Genomic DNA, 20,775 nt, shown 5'->3' with positions numbered 1-20,775 from the left:
GGATCTCACTGTTGCCCAGGCTGGAGTGCAGTGGCACTATCTTGGTTCACTGCAGCACCTTCCAGATTAAGTGACTCTCCTGCCTCAGTCTCCCAAGTAACTGAGACTATAGGTGTGTGCCATCACGCCTGGCTAATTTTTTTATTTTTTGTGGAGATGGGGTCTCACCATGTTGCTCTGGTCTCAAATTCCTGGGTTCAAGTGATTTGCTCACCTCAGCCTCCCAAAGTGAGGGTTACAGGCATGAACTACCATGCCTGGCCCATAAATATTTACTAGGCACCTACTATGTGCAGGATGGGGCAATCAGACAAACCTAGCCCTTATCCAATATCCAGGTGCAGAGGGTGGCATTAAAAGATAGTGGGGCATTGGATGGGAAGCTAGAATCAGGCTAGAGAGGGCATGCCTACCATTTCCAATTAGTTCCTTCAGAATGTTTATTTCCCAAGTAGAGCACTTATGGCAAGAAACTGTCATCATCTTGGGAAGGTAGAAAAGACTCTTCACTATTATTCTCATTTCTTTTTGTTCTTTCCAAACTCCAGTGTGCTTGGGAGTGATGCTAATAGATGTATGTCATCAGCATACATTATTTCTTTATTAGCCCGTTTCTCAATTTCGATTCTGAAAATATCCTGATTTAGTCTAATTGCAATTTCACTGTGTTCCACAGGCAGTGACAGTTTGTACTTGGGGGGAGCGGAGACACGACCCTGTAGGATTTTTTTTCTTGCCCATATGCCTTTGAAGCCGGACCATTAGCTCTAAGGAATGCATCTCATCTCATCACAGTGTGATCCAACCTGCTTCTGGGAGAAAAAAAAAAGAGCCCAGGGTGTGTCTCTCATAGAAAGCAAAGAAACATTTAAATTCTAGGTGGTGGGGGATATTTTTCTATATCTAAAGTAAGAGCTGCCGCTGCAGCCATTTTATTCCTAAATAATTTAACTATATTCAAAGATAATCTGATGTTATTGTAGGAAAGTGTATTTCTAATAAATTCCACTTGATCTGGGTGAATCAATTCAGGCAGCGCATAATTGAGTCTGTTAGCAAGGACTTTAGCAAGAATTTTGCAATCAGCGTTAATTAAGAAGATGGGACAATAATTTGTGCATAATTCCGGATCTTTTCCTGGCTTGTGAATCAAAGTAATAAGAGCAATGCTCAGGCTGGCGGTGGGATAGTGTCATTAGGTGCTGATTTATAAGTACTTAGAAAGGTTTAATTTCATTTTGCTTCGAGCAGGGTCTCCCTGCCCCCATGCTCTCTGGTGGGGGGAGCAGCCAAGACAGCAGAATGCTTCTCCTCCTGCCTGCCCTGCCTTGGGTGACCTCTGGCTTCCCATTTCTGTTTTCATTCTCCAGCGTAGCACCCCACTCACTTGTCCGTGATTTTTTGGATTATTTTTTCTCAATGATTTGAAGCCAGGGACTCCAGCGTACTGAGATTGTGTGTGTGTGTGTGTGCACATGTGCATGAATGTGTGTGTGCCTGTGTGTACACATGCATATATATGCATCGTGTCAGTTAAAGAGTGGTAGACAGCTTCACTGGGAAGTTTTTTCATGGACCTTCCTGCAAAATGTCCCTGGGTGGGCAGGCAGCAAGAGCCCCCGACTACGAGTCAGGAAGCACACGTGCCCCTGCTCTGCTCCTAAGTGGTTGTTGACCAGCAAGGGAACACAGGTGAGCCTCAGTGTCCCCGTTTGTAGAGCGCAGCTGTGGGAAGAACCGCAGGCATCGTGGAGCACGGGAAAGGGCACCAGGTTTACAACACTGATTGTCTGTGGAACCCGAGGTATGTCATGCAACTTCTTCAAGCCTCATTTTCCTCAGCTAGAGAACTGAAAAGGGGAGAGCCTTGGGGGTGCTCTTACTTGTTATCCAGGGAACGGCAGGTCCTCGCTGTGTTGCCAGTTCCTCCTTCTTTGCCTCTGTGTAGGACCATTTTCAGTTTGAACATGCCCTGATTTGGGGACTTAGTCTTCGTAAGCCTTGAGCCAAGCTGCTTCATCTGTGCTTATGAGTTCGTAAGCCTGCTTCTTACGCACAGCCGGTACCCTCACTGCCTACCTGACCTGAAACTCACCACCAGAGCCCTTTGTTTGAAGGCAGGGTGTGGTCCACACAGGCCCCTGTTAGAATCCGCCGCTCCTGGGAGGGCAGTGGGGGTAGGGATGCTTTGTTTGTCCCCTCCACAATCACAAGCCGTTCGTCTTAGAACCTGAGTTAGCCAAATTTGTAAAGATGCTTAGAGATGATCCAGACCAATCCCATTTTTGAAAATGAGGAAATTAAGGTTCAAAGAGGTGGTCTGACATGTTCAAGGTCACACAGGTCACGGGAGAGCTTAGGCAAGAGCCTGGGTCCCCTTCCGCTCAGTCACGTGCCCTTCCCATTACACCGCATCTTGGCGCCATCATCGATGGGTACGCGCTTGTCGCCGTGCTGGAAAATGATTCCTCTAAGGCAGGAGCTGTGCTCATTTAACTTAGAGTCAACTGCTGGGTTTGTCCTGAGTGATGTCATTATCCAGGCACAAGGAAGGACGTCTGACACGGAATATGGTCCATGTGTCGTGGTTCGCCCTGCATCAAGCCTCAGATGAGCAGTCTAATTCCATAAATGGACACCATTTCCACATGTGTGCATATGTCCATGGCGTGTTTACCCACACTCATTCCCCACCTGTACATGCTGCTGGTGAGATCTCTTAATAAAAACTCAATTAGTATTTCTTTAACTTTACTCTGGGTGCTTAAATACTATTACCCCAAACACAACATAATGCCTCTATTTTTCTATTTCAATCAAGAATTCAAGTAGCATCTTGACTTGTATATATCAGCAGTAAAATCATGGAATGCTGACATCCTTAATAATAGCAATTAGTAATCAGTTGTTTCTTAAGTCGTTTGATTACACCAGTTGCCAGATTGTACAGTTGATGCATTTGGGGGGCGAGATGGGTCTCATCGCCCCTCCCCCAGCTGTCCTTTCTCCCTCTCTGTGTTCTCTGCAGCTACTGAGCCAACTGGTATTGAAAAGAGGCAAACCCAAATAATGCGGTTGTTGCTGGTACTAAACAGTAGAGACTTGGCTTTAGCAGAAGGTAGAATTGAATATTTCCTTGCAGAAACATAAATCCCAGTAGTGTCTGTGGAAATGCAGTCTGTGCCCACACAGCTGAGGGTGAGCACAGGAGCTTGGCACCTCCATGTCAATCACTTCACCCAGAGTCAGAGATTCCTCTCGGGGCTAAAACCCCATTCTAGGCTCTGGATATCATCGAGTGTCAGGTGAGGTTCTTGCCCTGGAGAAGGTTGCATTTGGGTTTGAATCGTCCAGTCAATATATAAAAACCAGCCTAGCAAGGCCATGCATTTCAGTAATGGATGGAGACTCAGGGCATTATGCTTTCATGGAGGGAGGACGCAAGATTTCTGTCCCAGTGGGCAGGGATGGCTTTCCAGTGGAGGTGACCTTTCCTACGTGGGGTCTGGAAGGATGAGATAGCAGAGGTGAGCAGAGGAGGTGCAGCCCTGGCTAGGAGGATCCTGTTGGGATGGAGGCTGACCGTGGGGAGTCAGAGGCTCAGTCTCAGTGAGCCCAGCAGGATGTTGGACATGTCCCAGGTCCATCCTTGCAGGAGAACAGGTGTCTTCACAAGGGCACAGGAGAGTTGCGTCTTTAAGAGAACCCTAATGGATGACCATTCTCTTGCCTAATGCCTGCCTCAGCAGGATACGTTCTGTGCTTTGCCCCACTATCTGCGGGGGGCGGGGGCAAAATGTTCAGTTCCTTTGATTTCTGCCTGCACCAAGGTGGGGGCACATGTTCACTCAGGGATTTCTCCAGAAAAAGCCTTTCCATCGTTGGATACCATGCTGCTTTTCCTCTATGCTTTTTTTTTTTTTAAATGATGTTGACATGGATGCATCAAAATAAATTATGTTTCTTTCTGTTCTATTTGGTGGGAATCGTAAGTTCACAGGCCAGTGAGCGTGATGAGCACACTGTAAGAGGCAGGGTCCTCAGGTGATCCTGTTAACACGCAGAGAGAATGGTCACTTTTCTTTCTCTCATTTCTGCACATGGTCATCTTTTGACCAAAACTCAAGAGTTCTGTCTACTGGGGTTGTCCTTGGGATGGAAACCTCTTCCCTCTTCTTTCCCCAGGTGCTTTTGCCAACATGACCCTTGACTCTGGCCTTCTCCTGGCTTGGATGGACATCCCCAGCTCAGCCCTGTTTCTTGGTCCAGCCCCGTTTTCCAGTGTGATCATCCCTTCCTCTTCACAGTCCTCCTCTCAGGGATTTAGATGCTTGACAGTGTCCGTTCCCAATATGTGCTGTATTTCAAGATCATTGCTGTAAGTTTTGACCACTCTTCAAAAACTGTAAAGACCCTACATGTAGCTTCGAATCCAAACAACTCTTTCTTCCATCAAGGACCATCCCCCCAAACTTGCCCTTACCTTGAGAAAGAGAACATTTGCTCCCCTCACAGAAAAAAGGAACCTATGCCCATTTTAGGCTGCGACAGTGAGTCTTTGGGATGATGGCTTCAGAGAAGCATGGAGAAGGAGGGAACCCAAACAATGATCCAACCAGCAGCGATTCCCCAAGAGCATCTGCAAATCACCAATTCTGTGGTGGTCAGCAGCCATAAGAGTGAGGTTCCGGGGTGAGATGAGAAGCCATGCCCAACGCAGTCGCAATCCTTAAGTCCCTTTGTGTTAACTACTCCAGGCCTTTGATGTGTCATCGTGCCAGTCTCTGAGGGGAGGACCCAGCAGAAAGCAGTTCCCAAGCTCATTCCACCATGGAGCTTTTCTCAGGAAGCTTGTGGTTCTGTGTGTGGGAAGCACTAATCTAATCTCATACCCTAGTTAATAAGTGGAGTTGTTGGTCCCGAGAGAGAAAGCGACTTTCCTGAGGTTACACAGCTCAGCAGAGTAGAGGTTCAATGAATAATCATAACCACAGATACCGTTTGTTTCTGTCTTAGCTGGTGGCCCTGTCCTCTACCCATCACCAAGACCTTCCCATCGAGCCTCCCAAATCTCTCTCATCTTTGTCACTTGGCTTTTGTGTCTTCCTCTGCCTTGGCTTAGACTCTTGCCTCTCTCACCTGGGCAACAGCCTTCAATGAACTCCCAGCTAGACTCAACTTCTTCCTAGCCTTTCTCTGCTCCTGCAAGTCCTAGTTTCCATGGTAGCCAGAGTGGCATACCCCAAATGAATGTCTGAACGTGTTGCTCCCTGCACGCTCGTCCTGAAGTCCAGCCTGCTTTCTCTGTGATAAAATCACTGATAACAAGGTGTGCCCCGGGATCACGTGTTTAATCATTTAGCATACCATCATCCTAAACTGAACCAACTTGGATCAGACCCAAGCACTTTAAATATGTCGCCAGTATCAAATTGTCCCTGCACTGCTGAATCGTTAGATAGGAAAAAGTACATGTGTATGTGTATCAGCCTATTTTCATGCTGCTGATAAAGACATACCCGAGACTGGGTAATTTATAAAGAAAAAGAGGCTTAATGGACTCACAGTTTCACGTGGCTGGGGAGGCCTCACAATCGTGGCGGAAGGCAAGGGAGGAACAGACACCTCTTACATGGTGGCAGGCAAGAGATAATGAGAGTCAAACAGGAGAAGCCCTTTATGAAACCATCAGATCTCGTGAGACTTATTTACTACCACAAGAGTAGTGTGAGGAAAACAGCCCCCATGATTCAATTATCTCCCACTGGGTCCCTCCCACAACACGTGGGAATTGTGGGAGCTACAATTCAAGATGAGACTTGGGTGGAGACACAACCAAACCGTATCAGTGTGTAATTTATAACTTAACGGACTCATTGCGGAAGGAATGTAAATTTCCTAACACAGTTTTCATAGTTTCAAGCATTTGGTAAAATGAGACCCACAGTAAGGACTTTGCAGGGCAATTAGTAATGTGAAAAGAGAGGATATTTAGGTTAAAGATTCCCAATATACAAATCTTCAACCGGCTGGGACAGGTTTATGAAGGAAGAGCTGTTGAGAGGACGCTTGCTGCTGTCAGGGTCCCAGCAGAAAGCAGATGGCATGAGTTCAGGGTATACTAAAGGCAGACAGGGTTACAGGGGCTACAGGAGACCACCTATGGGTGGCAGCAGCCACAGTGGGTAGCCATTCCTGACCCTGTATGTGATGGGGCCAGAGGAGGGGCGGGAGCTGTTGGGCAGAGCCTAGCCTTCGGCAGAAGGAGGCTGCTAAACCCAGCAGCTATCCGGCAGGAAGGGGCTGGGGAGTACTCTCCCTGCCCTCGCCTCCCCCCAGCCCCTTTCATTAGCAGCCCCCAACAGGAACCAGAGGGCAAGCAGGACCAATGCAGTTGGCAGAGATCAGCCTCGGGGGCTGCTTGGGCAGGGTGCGCCCCGAGAGGGAATGCAAGGTGTACAACTCAGCACTCCCCGTCCCATGGCTGCTTATGATGACAACCTCCCCTAACGCCCCCAGAGCAATCTCCTACCAAGTTTGGGATCCCAGCTCCCGGGCCTGTGGATCCCCACCAGATGTTAGGAAAACCAAGGTGAAGAGGAAGCAAGAGAAGACTCCTCCCTAAAGCGGCTTGCTTAGGTCCCCTCACTGTCAGAGGCAGCCCAGGAAGTAGACCCAAACCGAGGGAGGGTTGGTGGAACCTCTTGGAAACTCCAATCTCAGTCTGCTCTCCTCAGCACTGAAAGCTCCATTCCCTAGCAGCCGCTCCCTTGCATGTCCCGTCCATGCTCCTCCTGCGTGCTGTGCACATGTGTGTACGTGTGCATGCATGTACGTGTGTGCACATGTGTGCGCCTGTGTTGGGAAGGAGAATGAGGGTGGAGAGGAGCCCTCAGCATCCCTGAGGGGCCAAGGCTAAGTTGCCCCCTAACCCGACAAGCTGGGAAGGAGCACAACACCACTAAATCTAAATCACACGTCAGGAAGCACTTTCAGCAAACATAACGAAGGGATGATGTGAACAAAGGTGAAGAAGTCCTAAGAAATCAGAATGATTCAAAGAGATGGCGCGATCCTGCCCAAGCCCCAGATAGACAAGTCTTGCACCTGATGAGGCCTACAAAGAAAAAATCCTGTGGACCAGACTTCATCCAGACCTGCAAAGAAGGGATGAGTGACAGGCAGGGAAGAATTAACAGTGTACACGTATGAAACGGCAATTTAATACAAACATTCATTACTGGCGATGCTCCTTGGTGAGGCTGTGGTAAAACACATCACCTCACTGTCAGAGGGAATAGAAACCCTTGTGGAAAACAATTTGGCACCAATTTAGAAACAATACACTTGGAGAAAATGTTATGTTCTTGTTCTAGTTACATGGCTCCTAGGAATTTACGCGAAGGATAGAATCCCAAATCAGAAAAAGGCCGTATGAATCCTAATACAGATGCTCATTACAGCATTATTTGTAGAAGCAAAAAGGTAACCAACTATTATCTTTTTGTAGGCATTTGGTTTAAGTATTTCGATAGGAGATTGAAATTAGGAAGACTGGGTAGCAACACAGAAAATACTTTAGATTTGGATTTTTTAGATCTCAGGGAACAGAACACACAACTGTGTCCATGACATGGTTATCAGTGGGTGAAATTTACACATGCAAATGGAGGAGCTTGGAAAACAGCGCAGCCATAGAGCAGCCGCTGTGGTAGGATGGGGGCAGCAAGAGTGAGTTTCTTGTGTTGCCTTGCACTTGTGACGTAGCACACACGTACACGGTCTATGCAGCACGCATGTATGCACATATGTATGAGAGTCAGATATCCCAGTACATGTCATTTGCTTTTTACAAACAATTGCCCCTCTCCCTCCAAGATCTGCCCACCCTGTCAGCATAACTTAGTAATTAAGTTATACTGACATGTGGTAAATAACTCATTCTGGTTACCTAGCAGCATGCCGGGGGGCAGCTGAGCCGAGGGGTCTTTCATCCAGTCGTCATTGGCCAGTTCTATCACGGCGTCCACAGGCGTGACTTCAGTGCAGATTAAATCCCTCATTCTCTCCTCGTCTTTGGCATCCAGGGCGCACTTTAATCTCTTCACTAAATCGGAGTTGAGTGGGTAGTCGGGAAGGTAATCCCAGTTGGACATTGTTGTGTCGTTTGTGCAGCGACCAGCTTTTCTTTTCTTCCTCTAAAGTGACTCCAAAGTCAGCAGCTGTCCCCAAGAGTGGCGTGGGGGCCTCTATAAATAGCAGCACCCTGGCTCCTCTTACAGTCCCTCGGGAGGGCCAACCCCCCAGCAGGGAGGTGTGAAGTAATCTTTCCAGAGGCCTCAGTGAAGGATTATTCTAGGGATGGGGGCAGCAGATATGTTTGTAAATGATACGGAAGGAGAGAGAATATTTTCAAAGAGAGCTTTCATGGGTAATGTTGAATAATGTCTTTTTTGATAAAAAGTGAGGCTCTCTCCTGAAACTTTGAAAACCTCTTCCTGGGACTGGGCTTGGACCTCTGTTCTGTGGAAAGGAACATTTTCTAATATTTTATCCCTCGTTCTCCTTCACGTCCTCTGAAAGGAGTGTCTGGTCACCTGTAAATTGGCATGCCTCGAACTGCATAGAACGGAATGGAATCTTTGGTTTCCAAATTCAGGGAAGAACTGGCTGGTCTTGGGAAGACAAAAGCATCACAGAAGTGAACAAAAAAAGTAACCTAAATATTACCCATGAACTCCCTGTCCCTCAAAGCTGGCAAATGTGGCTCAAAGCCTGTAATTCCATGACTTGTGGAAGGGCAGAGCCCTCAGGTGGATTTCTGTGCACTCTTAGGGGCAGAGGTGGGGCTTTCTCTCTGTGACCTGTGTCTTCAGTGTGCTTGGGTTTCCTCATGCCAAGCTGTGCACAAGCACAGCTGTTCCTGCAGCTTCTCTGTTGACACCAGTGTGCTGTGGCCTCTGAGGATCCAGGGTGGGCTGCAGAGCTTACAGGGCTTCCTTTGCCTTGCCTTCCATCTTGCCACCTTTTTCCTTCCTTCCTTCCTTCCTTCCTTCCTTCCTTCCTTCCTTCCTTCCTTCCTTCCTTCCTTCCTTCCTTCCTTCCTTCCTTCTCCCCTGTACTTAATTTTATGTGTCAGCTTGGCTGGGACCACAGTGCCTAGAGACTTGACCCAACGCTAGTCTAGATGTTTCTATGAAGGTGTTTTTGGGATCAGATTAGACTTTCTCGAACCAGCAGACTTGGAGTAAAGCTGATGGCCCTCCCTAACATGTGTGGGCCTCCATCAATCAGTTGAAGGTCTGAATAGAACACAAGACTGACTTTCGCTGAGCAAGGAGGAATTCTGGTGGCAGACAGACATTGAGCCTTTGGTCTCAACCTCAGCTCTTCCCTGGATCTCCAGCCTATCAGCCCACCCTGCTGATGTGGGATTTATCATGTCTGCACTATACTATGAGCCAATTCTTGAGATAGATTCTCTCTCCCGACACACTGTTGGTTTTGTTCCTCTGGAGAACTCTAATACACCCTCCCTCCTTTCAGTTCCAGTGTGTTCCATCTGCATTTTCCTGCTTCTGTTCCATCTGCATTTGAGGTGCCAGGCACTGTAGTTCCTGCCTAATATCCATTCTCCTTCCACCTGAGTGCCCAACACGGCCTGGCTTTCTTGGCAGGGGCACTGTGCCCAGCCCCTAAGGATGAGTCACGTTGATTTAGGTCAGTAGTGTCAGTCCCAGTCTGCTTTGCCAGCTACTCAATGTCCAGTCTCTCTTGTAACCCAGTTCTGGCTGGTGGGGTGAGTCTGGGAAGTTATCTGCTTTCCTGATCGAGAGGGACAGAAGCGGCTGGCATCTCCCTTTCCTTTTCTTGTTTCCTTGAACATGGACATGATATCTGGAGCTGCAGCAGCCACATCACAGCCAGGAGGCGACAGACATGAAATGAAGGATCAACACACAAAGGAGAGTGGGACAGAAAGCTGGGTAGAGACCGGAGGTGACATTTCAGCCACCAGAACTCTTATCTTTATGCCTTAAGCAGTTTTTGTGTGTTTTCTGTTACTTGTAACTGAAGACATTCCTGGTTGATACAGGTAGTCTGTTTACTCTGCCTTTAAATCATGGAAATGTCCTGGGTTTAGTCTAAGAAGATGCAGGGGGAATGACTCAGCCAGTGAAGAACTTTAGTGAATCCTCCCAAGCCTTCTATTCTTTGATAATAGTAACACCCTGCCTTTTATGATAAAATCCGAATGAATTTTGCAACAACAGCAGCCAACCCCAGAGTCCCCAAGTGGAATGTGGAGGAGCCATGGCACCATAGGCTGGGCTCACAAATTAGCAGCAGCCAGGGCCACTGGAGTGACTGCCTTTTGGTGTCACGGACCCTGATGAATGGACCCCGATGGAGACATCCCTGGAATCTCTGGTAATGGACTCCGCCCACGAATGAAATACGAATGCCCAGGATCTGCCTGCAGTTCAGAGGCTTCACCGAACTGCAGAATATAACTGGTCTTTACTTCTTTCTTTGGTCAAAGGACTGGGAGTTTTGAAGGAGATTTTTGAGCTTAAATTTCTGAGCACAAATCCTTTGCAGCATCAAATGTCTTATATTTAGGGAGAAATCTAACACTAGCACATGTGTGTAGATACAGTGAAAGGGAGGGTAGTGACCATAGGAAAAACGATCAGCACTGGGCCAAGGTAATTTAAAGAAACAAAATGAGAATTATTAGAGACTGCTATCAAACTTCAAATCAGAAGGGAGGTAAAGATGGAGCACTTGTTGGGCAGATAATAAGATGACAAAGCCTCAAAATACGGCACTCGCTGATCTTAATTACCAAGCTATCTGCTGGGTGTTTAATCAGTGGCACATACACTATGCTAATTATTCCAGCTAATTTCATTATAATGCAATTCTTTATCAACCCTGCTATGTATAAATTAGGAATTGAAATGTAACTAACACAAATTATATTTAAGGCAACATGAATTTCTTTATTTCAGCACAAAATCTTCTTCTATTTCTTTATCTTTCTTTTTTGATTAGCTAATGTCACCCCGCCCCTAGTCCAGTCCCACACAGCCTAAACCATCATTTGAGGGGAAAGGAACCCAGCACAAATATTTCCCCCTTTAACTTCTTGGAAATTATCTGACTCTCCTTCAGCGACTGTCCTTGAAAGGTGCAGAATCTATTTAAGCAATCAGTGACAGACGGATCCTGCCTTTCTCTGCGTCAGATAAAGGTCGCCTTATTGTTCTATTTTAATTTTTAAATAATCAGTGGAGGGTACCATAATTCATGTATTTTCAGTGATATATTGTATATAACTTATGTAGAGTTATGTTTACAAATGTGTTTAGATGAGGACTAATAACATGTATCTTACAGAGAAGCATAAATATTGTCTGGAATTTTTAATGTCATGTGGCACTGCCATGCTTGTGACTTTCTCCTCCATCAATACTTTTGGTTTTGAACAAATTCGCAGCAAAGTAACAAAGCCTAATAAATCAGTTGATAAAACTGGGGTTTAATTTAGTCCCAGCACTGAGCCCGTCGCCAAGGGAGAGCCATGGTCTGGGAGAAATGAACAGTCCCAAGTCCTCAGACCCCACTGTGACCTCAAAGTAAGGAGCAAGCACTATACGCATCTAGACTCACTCAAAGTGATCGAGACATAGCCCTGTAAGATGGATTCACCTTTGAAACTCATTGCTTCTTTGGGCCTGAAATGTCCCTGCTTTTCCCTGCGAGCCTGGAGAGCAGCTCCTCCATCCCCTGGTCCCCTGAGTGCTGTTGGGTGCTCCCTTGCCTCCAGCTCCAGCTGCTGGGCCCTCCACATTCTGGATGAGCTGGAGCTTTGCTCCCAGGCCAGAGGTTTTCATCACCTCACATCATCCCCTCTCCTGTCTCTGGTTCCTACTGTTTTATTTTTATTTCTCCTAATTCCCAGCTCCAGTGACAAAGATGTTTCTCCTTGTGGTCAGAAGCTTTTTAACTTTGCTAAAGATTCTTTTGAATTCTGTTTTTTTTTTTTTTTGAAAGGGTCTCACTCTTTTGCCCAGGCTAGAGTGCAGTAGTGCAATCACTGCTCACTGCAGCCTCTATCTCCCGGGCTCAAACTCATCCTCAGCCTCCTGAGTAACTGGGCCACGGGTGTGTGCCACCATGCCAGGCTAATTTTTAAATTCTTTCTAACGCAGAGAGGAGCTCACTATGTTGCCCAGGCTGGTTTCAAACTGCTGGGCCCAAGCGAGCCTCACACTTCAGCCTCCCAGAGTGCTGGGATTACAGGTGTGAGCCACTGTGCCTGATTTGAATTCCATTTCAATGAGTCACTTCTAGCTTTTCTGTCTCTACAGTTTTGACCAAGATGTTTGTGTGAATGTATCTACCATTCTGTGTGGGGCCATGCTCGCCCATTGACCCAGCAGGCTGCAGTAACTACTTTGTAGTGCAGTCTTGGTACACAGACTTGATGGGTAGTTCTTTGTGCAGTGGGATAGCAGGGACCACTTTCATTTCCCCTGTGTCTTCAGAGGCTGGAAACAATGCAATGGGGTGTGGGTACAGACTAGATGTGATGAAAGTCATTGACAATTCTTGCAAGATTTTTTTTTTCTCTGTTGGTGCATGGTTTGTAATGATGCAAGGTTAGAGTTGAACAATTGGAGATACAGATATTTCCTATCAATATAATCATCAAAGCCCAAATAATGCACAAATGATTTTAATTCAGTAAAGATGTTTTGAGCCCTGGTTAATTCCCGGCACTTCATGATGTGCTGAGATTACAGTATGTTGATTATATCACAATATGTGCCAGGCACTTTCTTTTATTTTATTTTATTTTTAAAAAATATATATTTTGTTGAATTTTAGGTTTTGGGGTACATGTGAAGAACATGCAAGACTGTTGCATAGGTACATACATGGCAGTGTGATTTGCTGCCTTCCTCCCCATCACCTATATCTGGCATTTCTCCCCATGTTATTCCTCCCCTAGTTTCCCCCCACAGACTTCAGTGTGTGATACTCCCCTCCCTGTGTCCATGTGTTCTCATTGTTCAACACCCACCTATGAGTGAGAACATGCAGTGTTTGATTTTCTGTTCTTGTGTCAGTTTGCTGAGAATGATGGTTTCCAGATTCATCCATGTCACTACAAAGGACACGAACTCACTGTTCTTTATGACTGCATAGTATTCCATGGCTGCATAGTATTCCATGGTGTATATGTACCACATCTTCCCTGTCCAGTCTATCATCAATGGGCATTTGGGTTGGTTCCAAGTCTTTGCTATTGGAAACAGTGCTACAATCCTTTGGATATATACCCAGTAATGGGATTGGTGGGTCAAATGGAATTTCTATTTCTAGGCCCTTGAGGAATGGCCACACTGTCTTCCACAATGGTTGAACTAATTTACACTCCCACCAACAGTATAAAAGTGTTCCTATTTCTCCACATCCTCTCCAGCATCTGTTGTCTTCAGATTTTTTAATGATAGCCATTCTAACTGGCATGAGATGGTATCTCAATGTAGTTTTGATTTGCATTTCTCTAATGACCAGTGACGATGAGCATTTTTTCATATGTTTGCTGGCCTCATATATGTCTTCTTTTGTAAAGTGTCTGTTCATATCCTTTGCCCACTTTTGAATGGGATTGTTTTTTTCTTGTAAATCTGTTTCAATTCTTTGTAGATTCTGGATATTAGCCCTTTGTCAGATGGGTAGATTGCAAAAATTTTTTCCCATTCTTTTGGTTGCCGATTCACTCTAATGACTGTTTCTTTTGCCATGCAGAAGCTGTGGAGTTTGATTAGGTCCCATGTGTCTATTTTGGCTTTTGTTGCCAATGCTTTTGGCATTTTGGTCATGAAGTCCTTGCCTGTGCCTATGTCCTGAATGGTTTTGCCTAGATTTTCTTCTAGGGCTTTTATGGTGTTAGGTCTTATGTTTGTCTTTAATCCATCTGTAGTTAATTTTAGTGTAAGGTATTGGGAAGGGGTCCAGTTTCTGCTTTCTGCACATGGCTAGCCAGTTTTCCCAACACCATTTATTAAACAGGGAATCCTTTCCCCATTGCTTGTTTCTGTCAGGTTTGTCAAAGATCAGATGGTTGCAGATGTGTGGCATTGCCTCCAAGGCCTCTGTTCTGTTCCATTGGTCTATATCTCTGTTTTGGTACCAGTACCATGCTGTTTTGATTACTGAACCTTGTAGTATAGTTTGAAGTCAGGTGGTGTGATGCCTCCAGCTTTGTTCTTTTGCTTAGAATTGACTTGGCTATGCAGGCTGTCTTTTGGTTCCATATGAAGTTTAAGGTGGTTTTTTCCAGTTCTGCGAAGAAGGTCATTGGTGGCTTGATGGGGATAGCATTAAATCTGTAAATTTCTTTGGGCTGTATGGTCATTATCATGATATTGATTCTTCCTAACCATGAGCATGGAATGTTTTTCCATCTGTTTGTATCCTCTTTTATTTCGTTGAGCAGTGGCATGTAGTTCTCCTTGAAGAGGTCCTTTACGTTCCTTGTTAGTTGTATTCCTAGGTATTTTATTCTCTTTGTAGCAATTGTGAATGGCAGTTCGTTCTTGATTTGGCTCTCTTTAAGTCTGTTATTGGTGTATAGGAATGCTTGTGATTTCTGCACATTGATTTTGTATCCTGAGACTTTGCTGAAGTTGCTTATCAGTTTCAGGAGATTTTGGGGTGAGATGATGGGGTCTTCTAAATATGCAATCATGTCATCTGCAAATAGAGACAATTTGACTTCCTCCTTTCCTAATTGAATACCTTTTATTTCTTTTTCTTGCCTGATTGCTCTGCTTAGAACTTCCAATACTATATTGAATAGGTGTGGTGAGAGAGGGCATCCTTGGTAGTGCCAGATTTCAAAGGGAATGCTTCCAATTTTTGCCCATTCAGTATGATATTGGCTGTGGGTTTGTCATAAATGGCTTTTATTATTTTGAGATATGTTCTATCAATAAAATACAGTTTATTGAGGGTTTTTAGCATAAAGGGCTATTGAATTTTGTCAAAGACCTTCTCTGTATCTATTTAAATAATCATGTGGTTTTTGTCTTTGGTTCTGTTTATGTGGTGAATTACGTTTATAGACCTGTGTATGTTGAACCAGCCTTGCATCCCCAGGATGAAGCCTACTTGATCATGGTGGATAAGCTTTTTGATGTGCTGTTGCAATCAGTTTGCCAGTATTTTATTGAAGATTTTCGCACCTATGTTCATCATGGATATTGGCCTGAAGTTTTCTTTTCTTGTTGAGTCTCTGCCGAGTTTTGGTATCAGGATGATGTTCGGCTCATAAAATGATTTGGGAAGGATTCCCTCTTTTTGGATTGTTTGGAATAGTTTCAGAATGAATGGTACCAGCTCCTCTTTGTATATCTGGAAGAATTTGGCTGTGAACCCATCTGGACCTGGGGTTTTTTGGTTGGTAGACTATTAATTGCTGCCTCAACTTCAGCCCTTGTTATTGGTCTATTCAGAGTTTTGACTTCTTCCTGGTTTGGGCTTGGGAGGATGCAAGTGTCCAAGAATTTATCCATTTCCTCCAGGTTTACTAGTTTATGTGCATAGAGTTGTTTATAATAATCTCTGATGATAGTTTGTATTTCTGTGGAATCTGTGGTGATATCCCCTTTATTGTTTTTTATTGCATCTATTTGATTATTCTGTCTTTTCTTTTTTATTAATCTGGCTAGTGGTCTATTTTGCTGATCTTTTCAAAAAACCAACTCCTGGATTTATTGATTTTTTGAAGGGTTTTTTTGTGTCTCTATCTCCTTCAGTTCTGCTCTGATCTTAGTTATTTCTTGTCTTCTGCCAGGTTTTGAGTTTTTTTTATCTTGATCCTCTAGCTCTTTCAATTTTGATGATAGCATGTTGATGTTAGATCTTTCCTTGCTTCTCATGTGGGCATTTATTGCTATGTATTTTCCTCTAGACACTGCTTTAAGCGTGTCTCAGAGATTCTGGTATATCGTGTCTTCGTTCTCATTGGTTTGGAAGAACATCTTTATTTCTGCCTTCTTTTCTTTGTTTACCCAGTCAGCATTCAAGAGCCAGTTGTTCAGTTTCCATGAAGCCATGCAGTTCTGAGTTGGTTTCTGAATTCTAACTTGATTGCACTGTGGTCTGAGAGACTGTTTGTTATGATTTCCACTCTTTTGCATTTGCTGAGGAGTGATTTACTTCCAATTATGTGGTCAATTTTACAGTAGGGGGATGTGGTGCTGAGAAAAATGTATACTCTGTGGATTGGGGGTGGAGAGTTCTGTAAATGTCTATTAGGTTTTCTTGGTTCAGGTCTGAATTCAAGTCCTGGATATTCTTGTTAATTTTCTGTCTCATTAATCTGTCTAATATTGACAGTGGAGTGTTAAAGTCTCCCATTAGTATTGTGTGGGAGTCTAAGTCTCTTTGTAAGCAATTAAGAACTTGCTTTATGTATCTGGGTGCTCCTGTATTGAGTGCGTATATATTTAGGATCATTAGCTGTTCTTGTTGCATTGACCCTTTTACCATTATGTAATGTCCTTTGCCTCTTTTAATCTTTGTTGGTTTAAAGTGTGTTTTATCAGAGACTAAGATTGCAACTCCTGCTTTTTTTTTTTTCTCTCCATTTGCTTGGTAAATCTTCCTCCATCCCTTTATTTTGAGCCTTTGTGTATCCTGGCATGTGAGATGAGTTTCCTAGATACAGGACACTGATGGGTTTTGGCTTTTTATCCAATTTGCCAGTCTGTCTTTTGATTGGGGCATTTAACCCATTTACATTTAAGCTTAATATTGTTATGTGTGAATTTGATCCTGGCCATTTTGATGCCAGCTCATTGTTTTGCCCGTTAGTTGATGCAGTTTCTTCATTGTGTTGCTGCTCTTTACCATTTGGTATGTTTTTGGAGTGGCTGGTACTGGTTGTTCCTTTCTATGTTTAGTGCTTCTTTCAGAAGCTCTTATAAAGGAGGCCTGGTGGTGATGAAATCTCTGAGTAATTGCCTGTTCGTAAAGGATTTTATTTCTCCTTCACTTATGAAGCTTAGTTTGGCTGGATATGAAATTCTGGGTTGAAAGTTCTTTTATTTAGGATGTTGAATATTGGCCCCCACTCTCTTCTGGCTTGTACGGTTTCTGCTGAGAGATCCACTGTGAGTCTGATAGGCTTCCCTTTGTGGGCAACCCGACCTTTCTCTCTGGCTGCCCTTAGTATTTTCTACTTCATTTAAACCTGGTGAATCTGATGATTATGTGCCTTGGGGTTGCTCCTCTTGAGGAATATCTTTGTGGTGTTCTCTGTATTTCCTGGACTTGAATATTGGCCTGCCTTGCTAGGTTGGGGAAGTTTTCCTGGATAATATCCTGAAGAGTGTTTTTCAGCTTGGATTCATTCTCTCTGTCACATTCAGGTACACCTATCAAACATAGATTAGGTCTTTTCACATAGTCCCATATTTCTTAGAGACTTTGTTCATTTCTTTTTACCCCTTTTTCTCTAATCTTGCCTTCTTGTTTTATTTCATTGAGTTGATCTTCGATCTCTGATATCCTTTCTTCTGCTTGGTCAGTTCGGCTATTGAAACTTGTGTATGCTTCGCGAAGTTCTCGTGTTATGTTTTTCAGCTCCATCAATTCATTTATATTCCTCTCTAAGCTGTTTATTCTCGTTAGTATTTTGTCAAATCTTTTTTCAACGTTCTTAGTTTCTTTGCATTGGGTAAGAACATGTTCTTTTAGCTCAGAGAAGTTTCTTATTATCCACCTTCTAAAGCTTGATTCTGCCAATTCCTCAGACTCATTCTCCATCCAGCCTTGTTCCCTTTCTGGTGAGGAGTTGTGATCCCTTGGAGGAGGAGAGGTGTTCTTCTTTTGGGTGTTTTCATCCTTTTTGTGCTGGTTTCTTCCCATCTTTGTGGATTTATTTACCAGTGGTATTTGTAGTTGGTGACTTTCAGATGGGGTGTCTGAGGGGATGTACATTTTGTTGCTGATGAAGTTATTTCTTTCTATTTCTTAGTTTTCCTTCTAACAGTCAGACTCTGTTGCTGTAAGACTGCTGGAGGTCCACTCCATGCCCTGCTTGCTTGGGTATCACCTGCAGCAGCTGCAGAACAGTAAGGGTTGCAGCCAGTTTCTTCTTTTGCTATCTTTGTCCCAGAAGGATACCTGCCAGATGTCAGTCTGAGCTCTCCTTTATGAGGTGACTCTTTGGATATATGGGGGTCAGGGAGCTGCTTGAGGAGACAGTCTGTCCTTTATAAGAGCTCAAGTGCTGAGCTGTGAGCTCTGTGAGCTCTGTTGTTCCATTCAGAGCTGCTGGGCAGGTACGTTTAAGTCTGCTGCAGCAGAACTCATAACTGCCTTTTTTTTTTTTTTTTTCCCCAGGTGCTCTGTCCTGGGAAGGTAGGGCTTTATTTATAAGTTTCTGTGGTGCTGCTGTCTTTTTTCAGGGCTGCCTTGCCCAGCAAGGAGATAGCCTAGTCACTGTCTGCCTGCAGAGGCTTTGCTGAGCTGCTATGGGCTCCACCCAGCTGCCACGTGAACTTCCCTGCAGTCCTGTTTATAGGGGTATAGTTAGAACTGTCTCAGAAATGGTAGCCTGCCTCTGTCGGGCGGACTCTCTCTGTAATGGCGGACTGCCTCGGTAATGGCGAGCTGCCTTGGTAATGGTGGACTGCCTCGGCAATGGCAGGCCGCCTCAGCAATGGCAGACTACCTCAGTAGTGGTGGACTCCCTCAGTAATGGCACACACCCCTCCCCTACAGAGCTGGAGCATCCCGGGTTCAGCTGTGCTTGCTGTGAAACTCTCAATCCAGAGTGTTTCAGATTGCTGGTTTTGTAGGGATGGGACCAGCCAAGCCTCATCACCTTGTGCCAGGTACTTTCTAAAGGTGTTGTGAATATAACTTGTTTTCTCCTCTCAATAGTACTGAGGTTATCACTTGAAAGATAAGGAAACTGTGTGGGGAGTTAATGTTGAGGCCACACTGCTATTAAGTGGTAGGGTTAAGATGCAAACACACAGCCAGGCCGTATGCCCCAGTGCTGTGTGGTCCCACCTCTCACTCTGTGCCCAGTTCTGCAGTCTCCTAGTCAGCTTCTTCCTCTTCCTTCTTGATATGGTTTGGATTTGGGAAGAATGATTTTATGGGCCAGGCCCTGCTGCCGTGTGCAATCTCAGGTTACTGCTCCCTGTGTCCCAGCCACTCTAGATTTAGCTGGCTAAAAGTGCCTCAGGTGTGTCTCAGGCCTCTGCTTCAGAAGGTGCAAGTGGTAAGCTTTGGTGACTTCCACATGGCATTAAGCCTGCAGGTGTACAGAGGGCAAGAGTTGAGGCTTGGGAGCTTCCACCTACACTTCAGAGGATGTATGAAAATGCCTAGATGCCCAGGCAGAAGTCTGCTGAAGGGGTGGAGCCCTTATGGAGAACCTCTACTCGGGCAATGTGGAGGGAAACTGTGGGGTTGGAACCCCCACATAGAGTTCCCACTGGGGCACTGCCTTGAGGAGCTGTGAGAAGTGGGCCACCATCCTCTGGATCCCAGAATGGTAGACACACCAAAAGTTTTCACCATGTGCCTGCAAAAGTGACAGGCATTCAATACCAGCACTTGAGGGCAGCCATGGGAGCTGAGCCCTGCAGAGCCACAGGGGTGGAGCTGCCCAAGGCCTTGGGATTCCACCCCTTGCATCAGTGTGACCTGGATGTGAGACGTGGAATCAAAAGAGATTATTTTTGAGCTTTAAAATGTATGACTACCTTGCTGGGTTTCAGACTTGTATGGGGCCTGTAGCCCTTCTCTTTTGGTTAATTCCTCCCTTTTGAAATGGGCATATTTACCCAATGGCTGTACCCCCATTGTATCTCGGAAGTAACTAACTTGTTTTGGTTTTATAGAGTCATAGGTGGAAGGCATTTACCTTGTCTCAGATAAGACTCTGGACTGTGGACTTTTAAGTTAATGATGAAATGAGTTAAGACACGGGGGACTGTTGAGAAGGAATGAAGATATTTTGAAATGTAAAAAGGACATGAGATCTGGGAAGGGCTAGGGTAGAATGATACGGTTTGGATCTGTGTCCCTGCCCAAACCTCATATTGAATTGTAATTCCCCAATGTTGGAGAAGAGGCCTGGTGGGAGGTGATTGGATCATGGGGGCAGATTTTCCCCTTGCTCTTCTCATTCTAGTGAGTTCTCATGAAATCTGGTTGTTTAAAAGTGTGTGGCACTTCCTCCTTCTATATCTTCCTCCTGCTTCTGCCATATAAGATGTGCCTGCTTCCACTCCACCTTTGACCATGATTGTAAGTTCCCTGAGGCCTCCCCAGCCATGCTTCCTGTATAGCCCATGGAACCATGAGCCAATTAAACCTTTTCTCTTTATAAATTTTCCAGTTTCCAGTATTTCTTTGTAGCAGTGTGAGAACAGACTAATACACTTCCTGTCTGCTATTTTGGTCTTTTTTGATATGCAAGTTTCATGAGAAAAGATGTAGAAGAGGTGGGAGGGAAGAGAAGAGGGGCAAGGGCCAAAGGAAGAGGATATCTGGGGAGATTTCGACAAAAAGAGGCCTGAGAGTAGGTGGGAATTGGGTAAAGAAAGAAAGGCCATTGCTTTGATACAATCTCTTGGCTGCTGGATGGTGTTTTCCTAATCGAGATGCTGATTTGAGACTGGACCACAAGAGTCATGTCTTTTAAATTGTTATTTGACTAACTATGTGAGT

General features: G+C 44.9%; 1 protein-coding gene across 2 annotated transcripts in view; it reads right to left on the bottom strand.

Annotated features, from left to right (window-relative positions):
• The window catches only part of ASB18 (ankyrin repeat and SOCS box containing 18), a 78,579-nt gene extending 70,344 nt beyond the window's left edge, over positions 1-8,235 (bottom strand). For both annotated transcript variants that reach the window (XM_039470205.2, XM_039470204.2), the window contains exon 1: positions 7,952-8,235. In XM_039470205.2, coding sequence (XP_039326139.1) covers positions 7,952-8,156 — 205 coding nt within the window. In that variant the 5' untranslated portion in view covers positions 8,157-8,235. The remainder of the gene's footprint in view (positions 1-7,951) is intronic.
• Positions 8,236-20,775: the final 12,540 nt, after the last annotated feature.

The sequence above is a fragment of the Saimiri boliviensis genome, chromosome 5 (genome assembly GCF_048565385.1).
Source record: "Saimiri boliviensis isolate mSaiBol1 chromosome 5, mSaiBol1.pri, whole genome shotgun sequence".
Taxonomy (NCBI): Eukaryota; Metazoa; Chordata; class Mammalia; order Primates; family Cebidae; genus Saimiri; species Saimiri boliviensis.
This window is presented reverse-complemented; position numbering and strand designations above follow the sequence as displayed.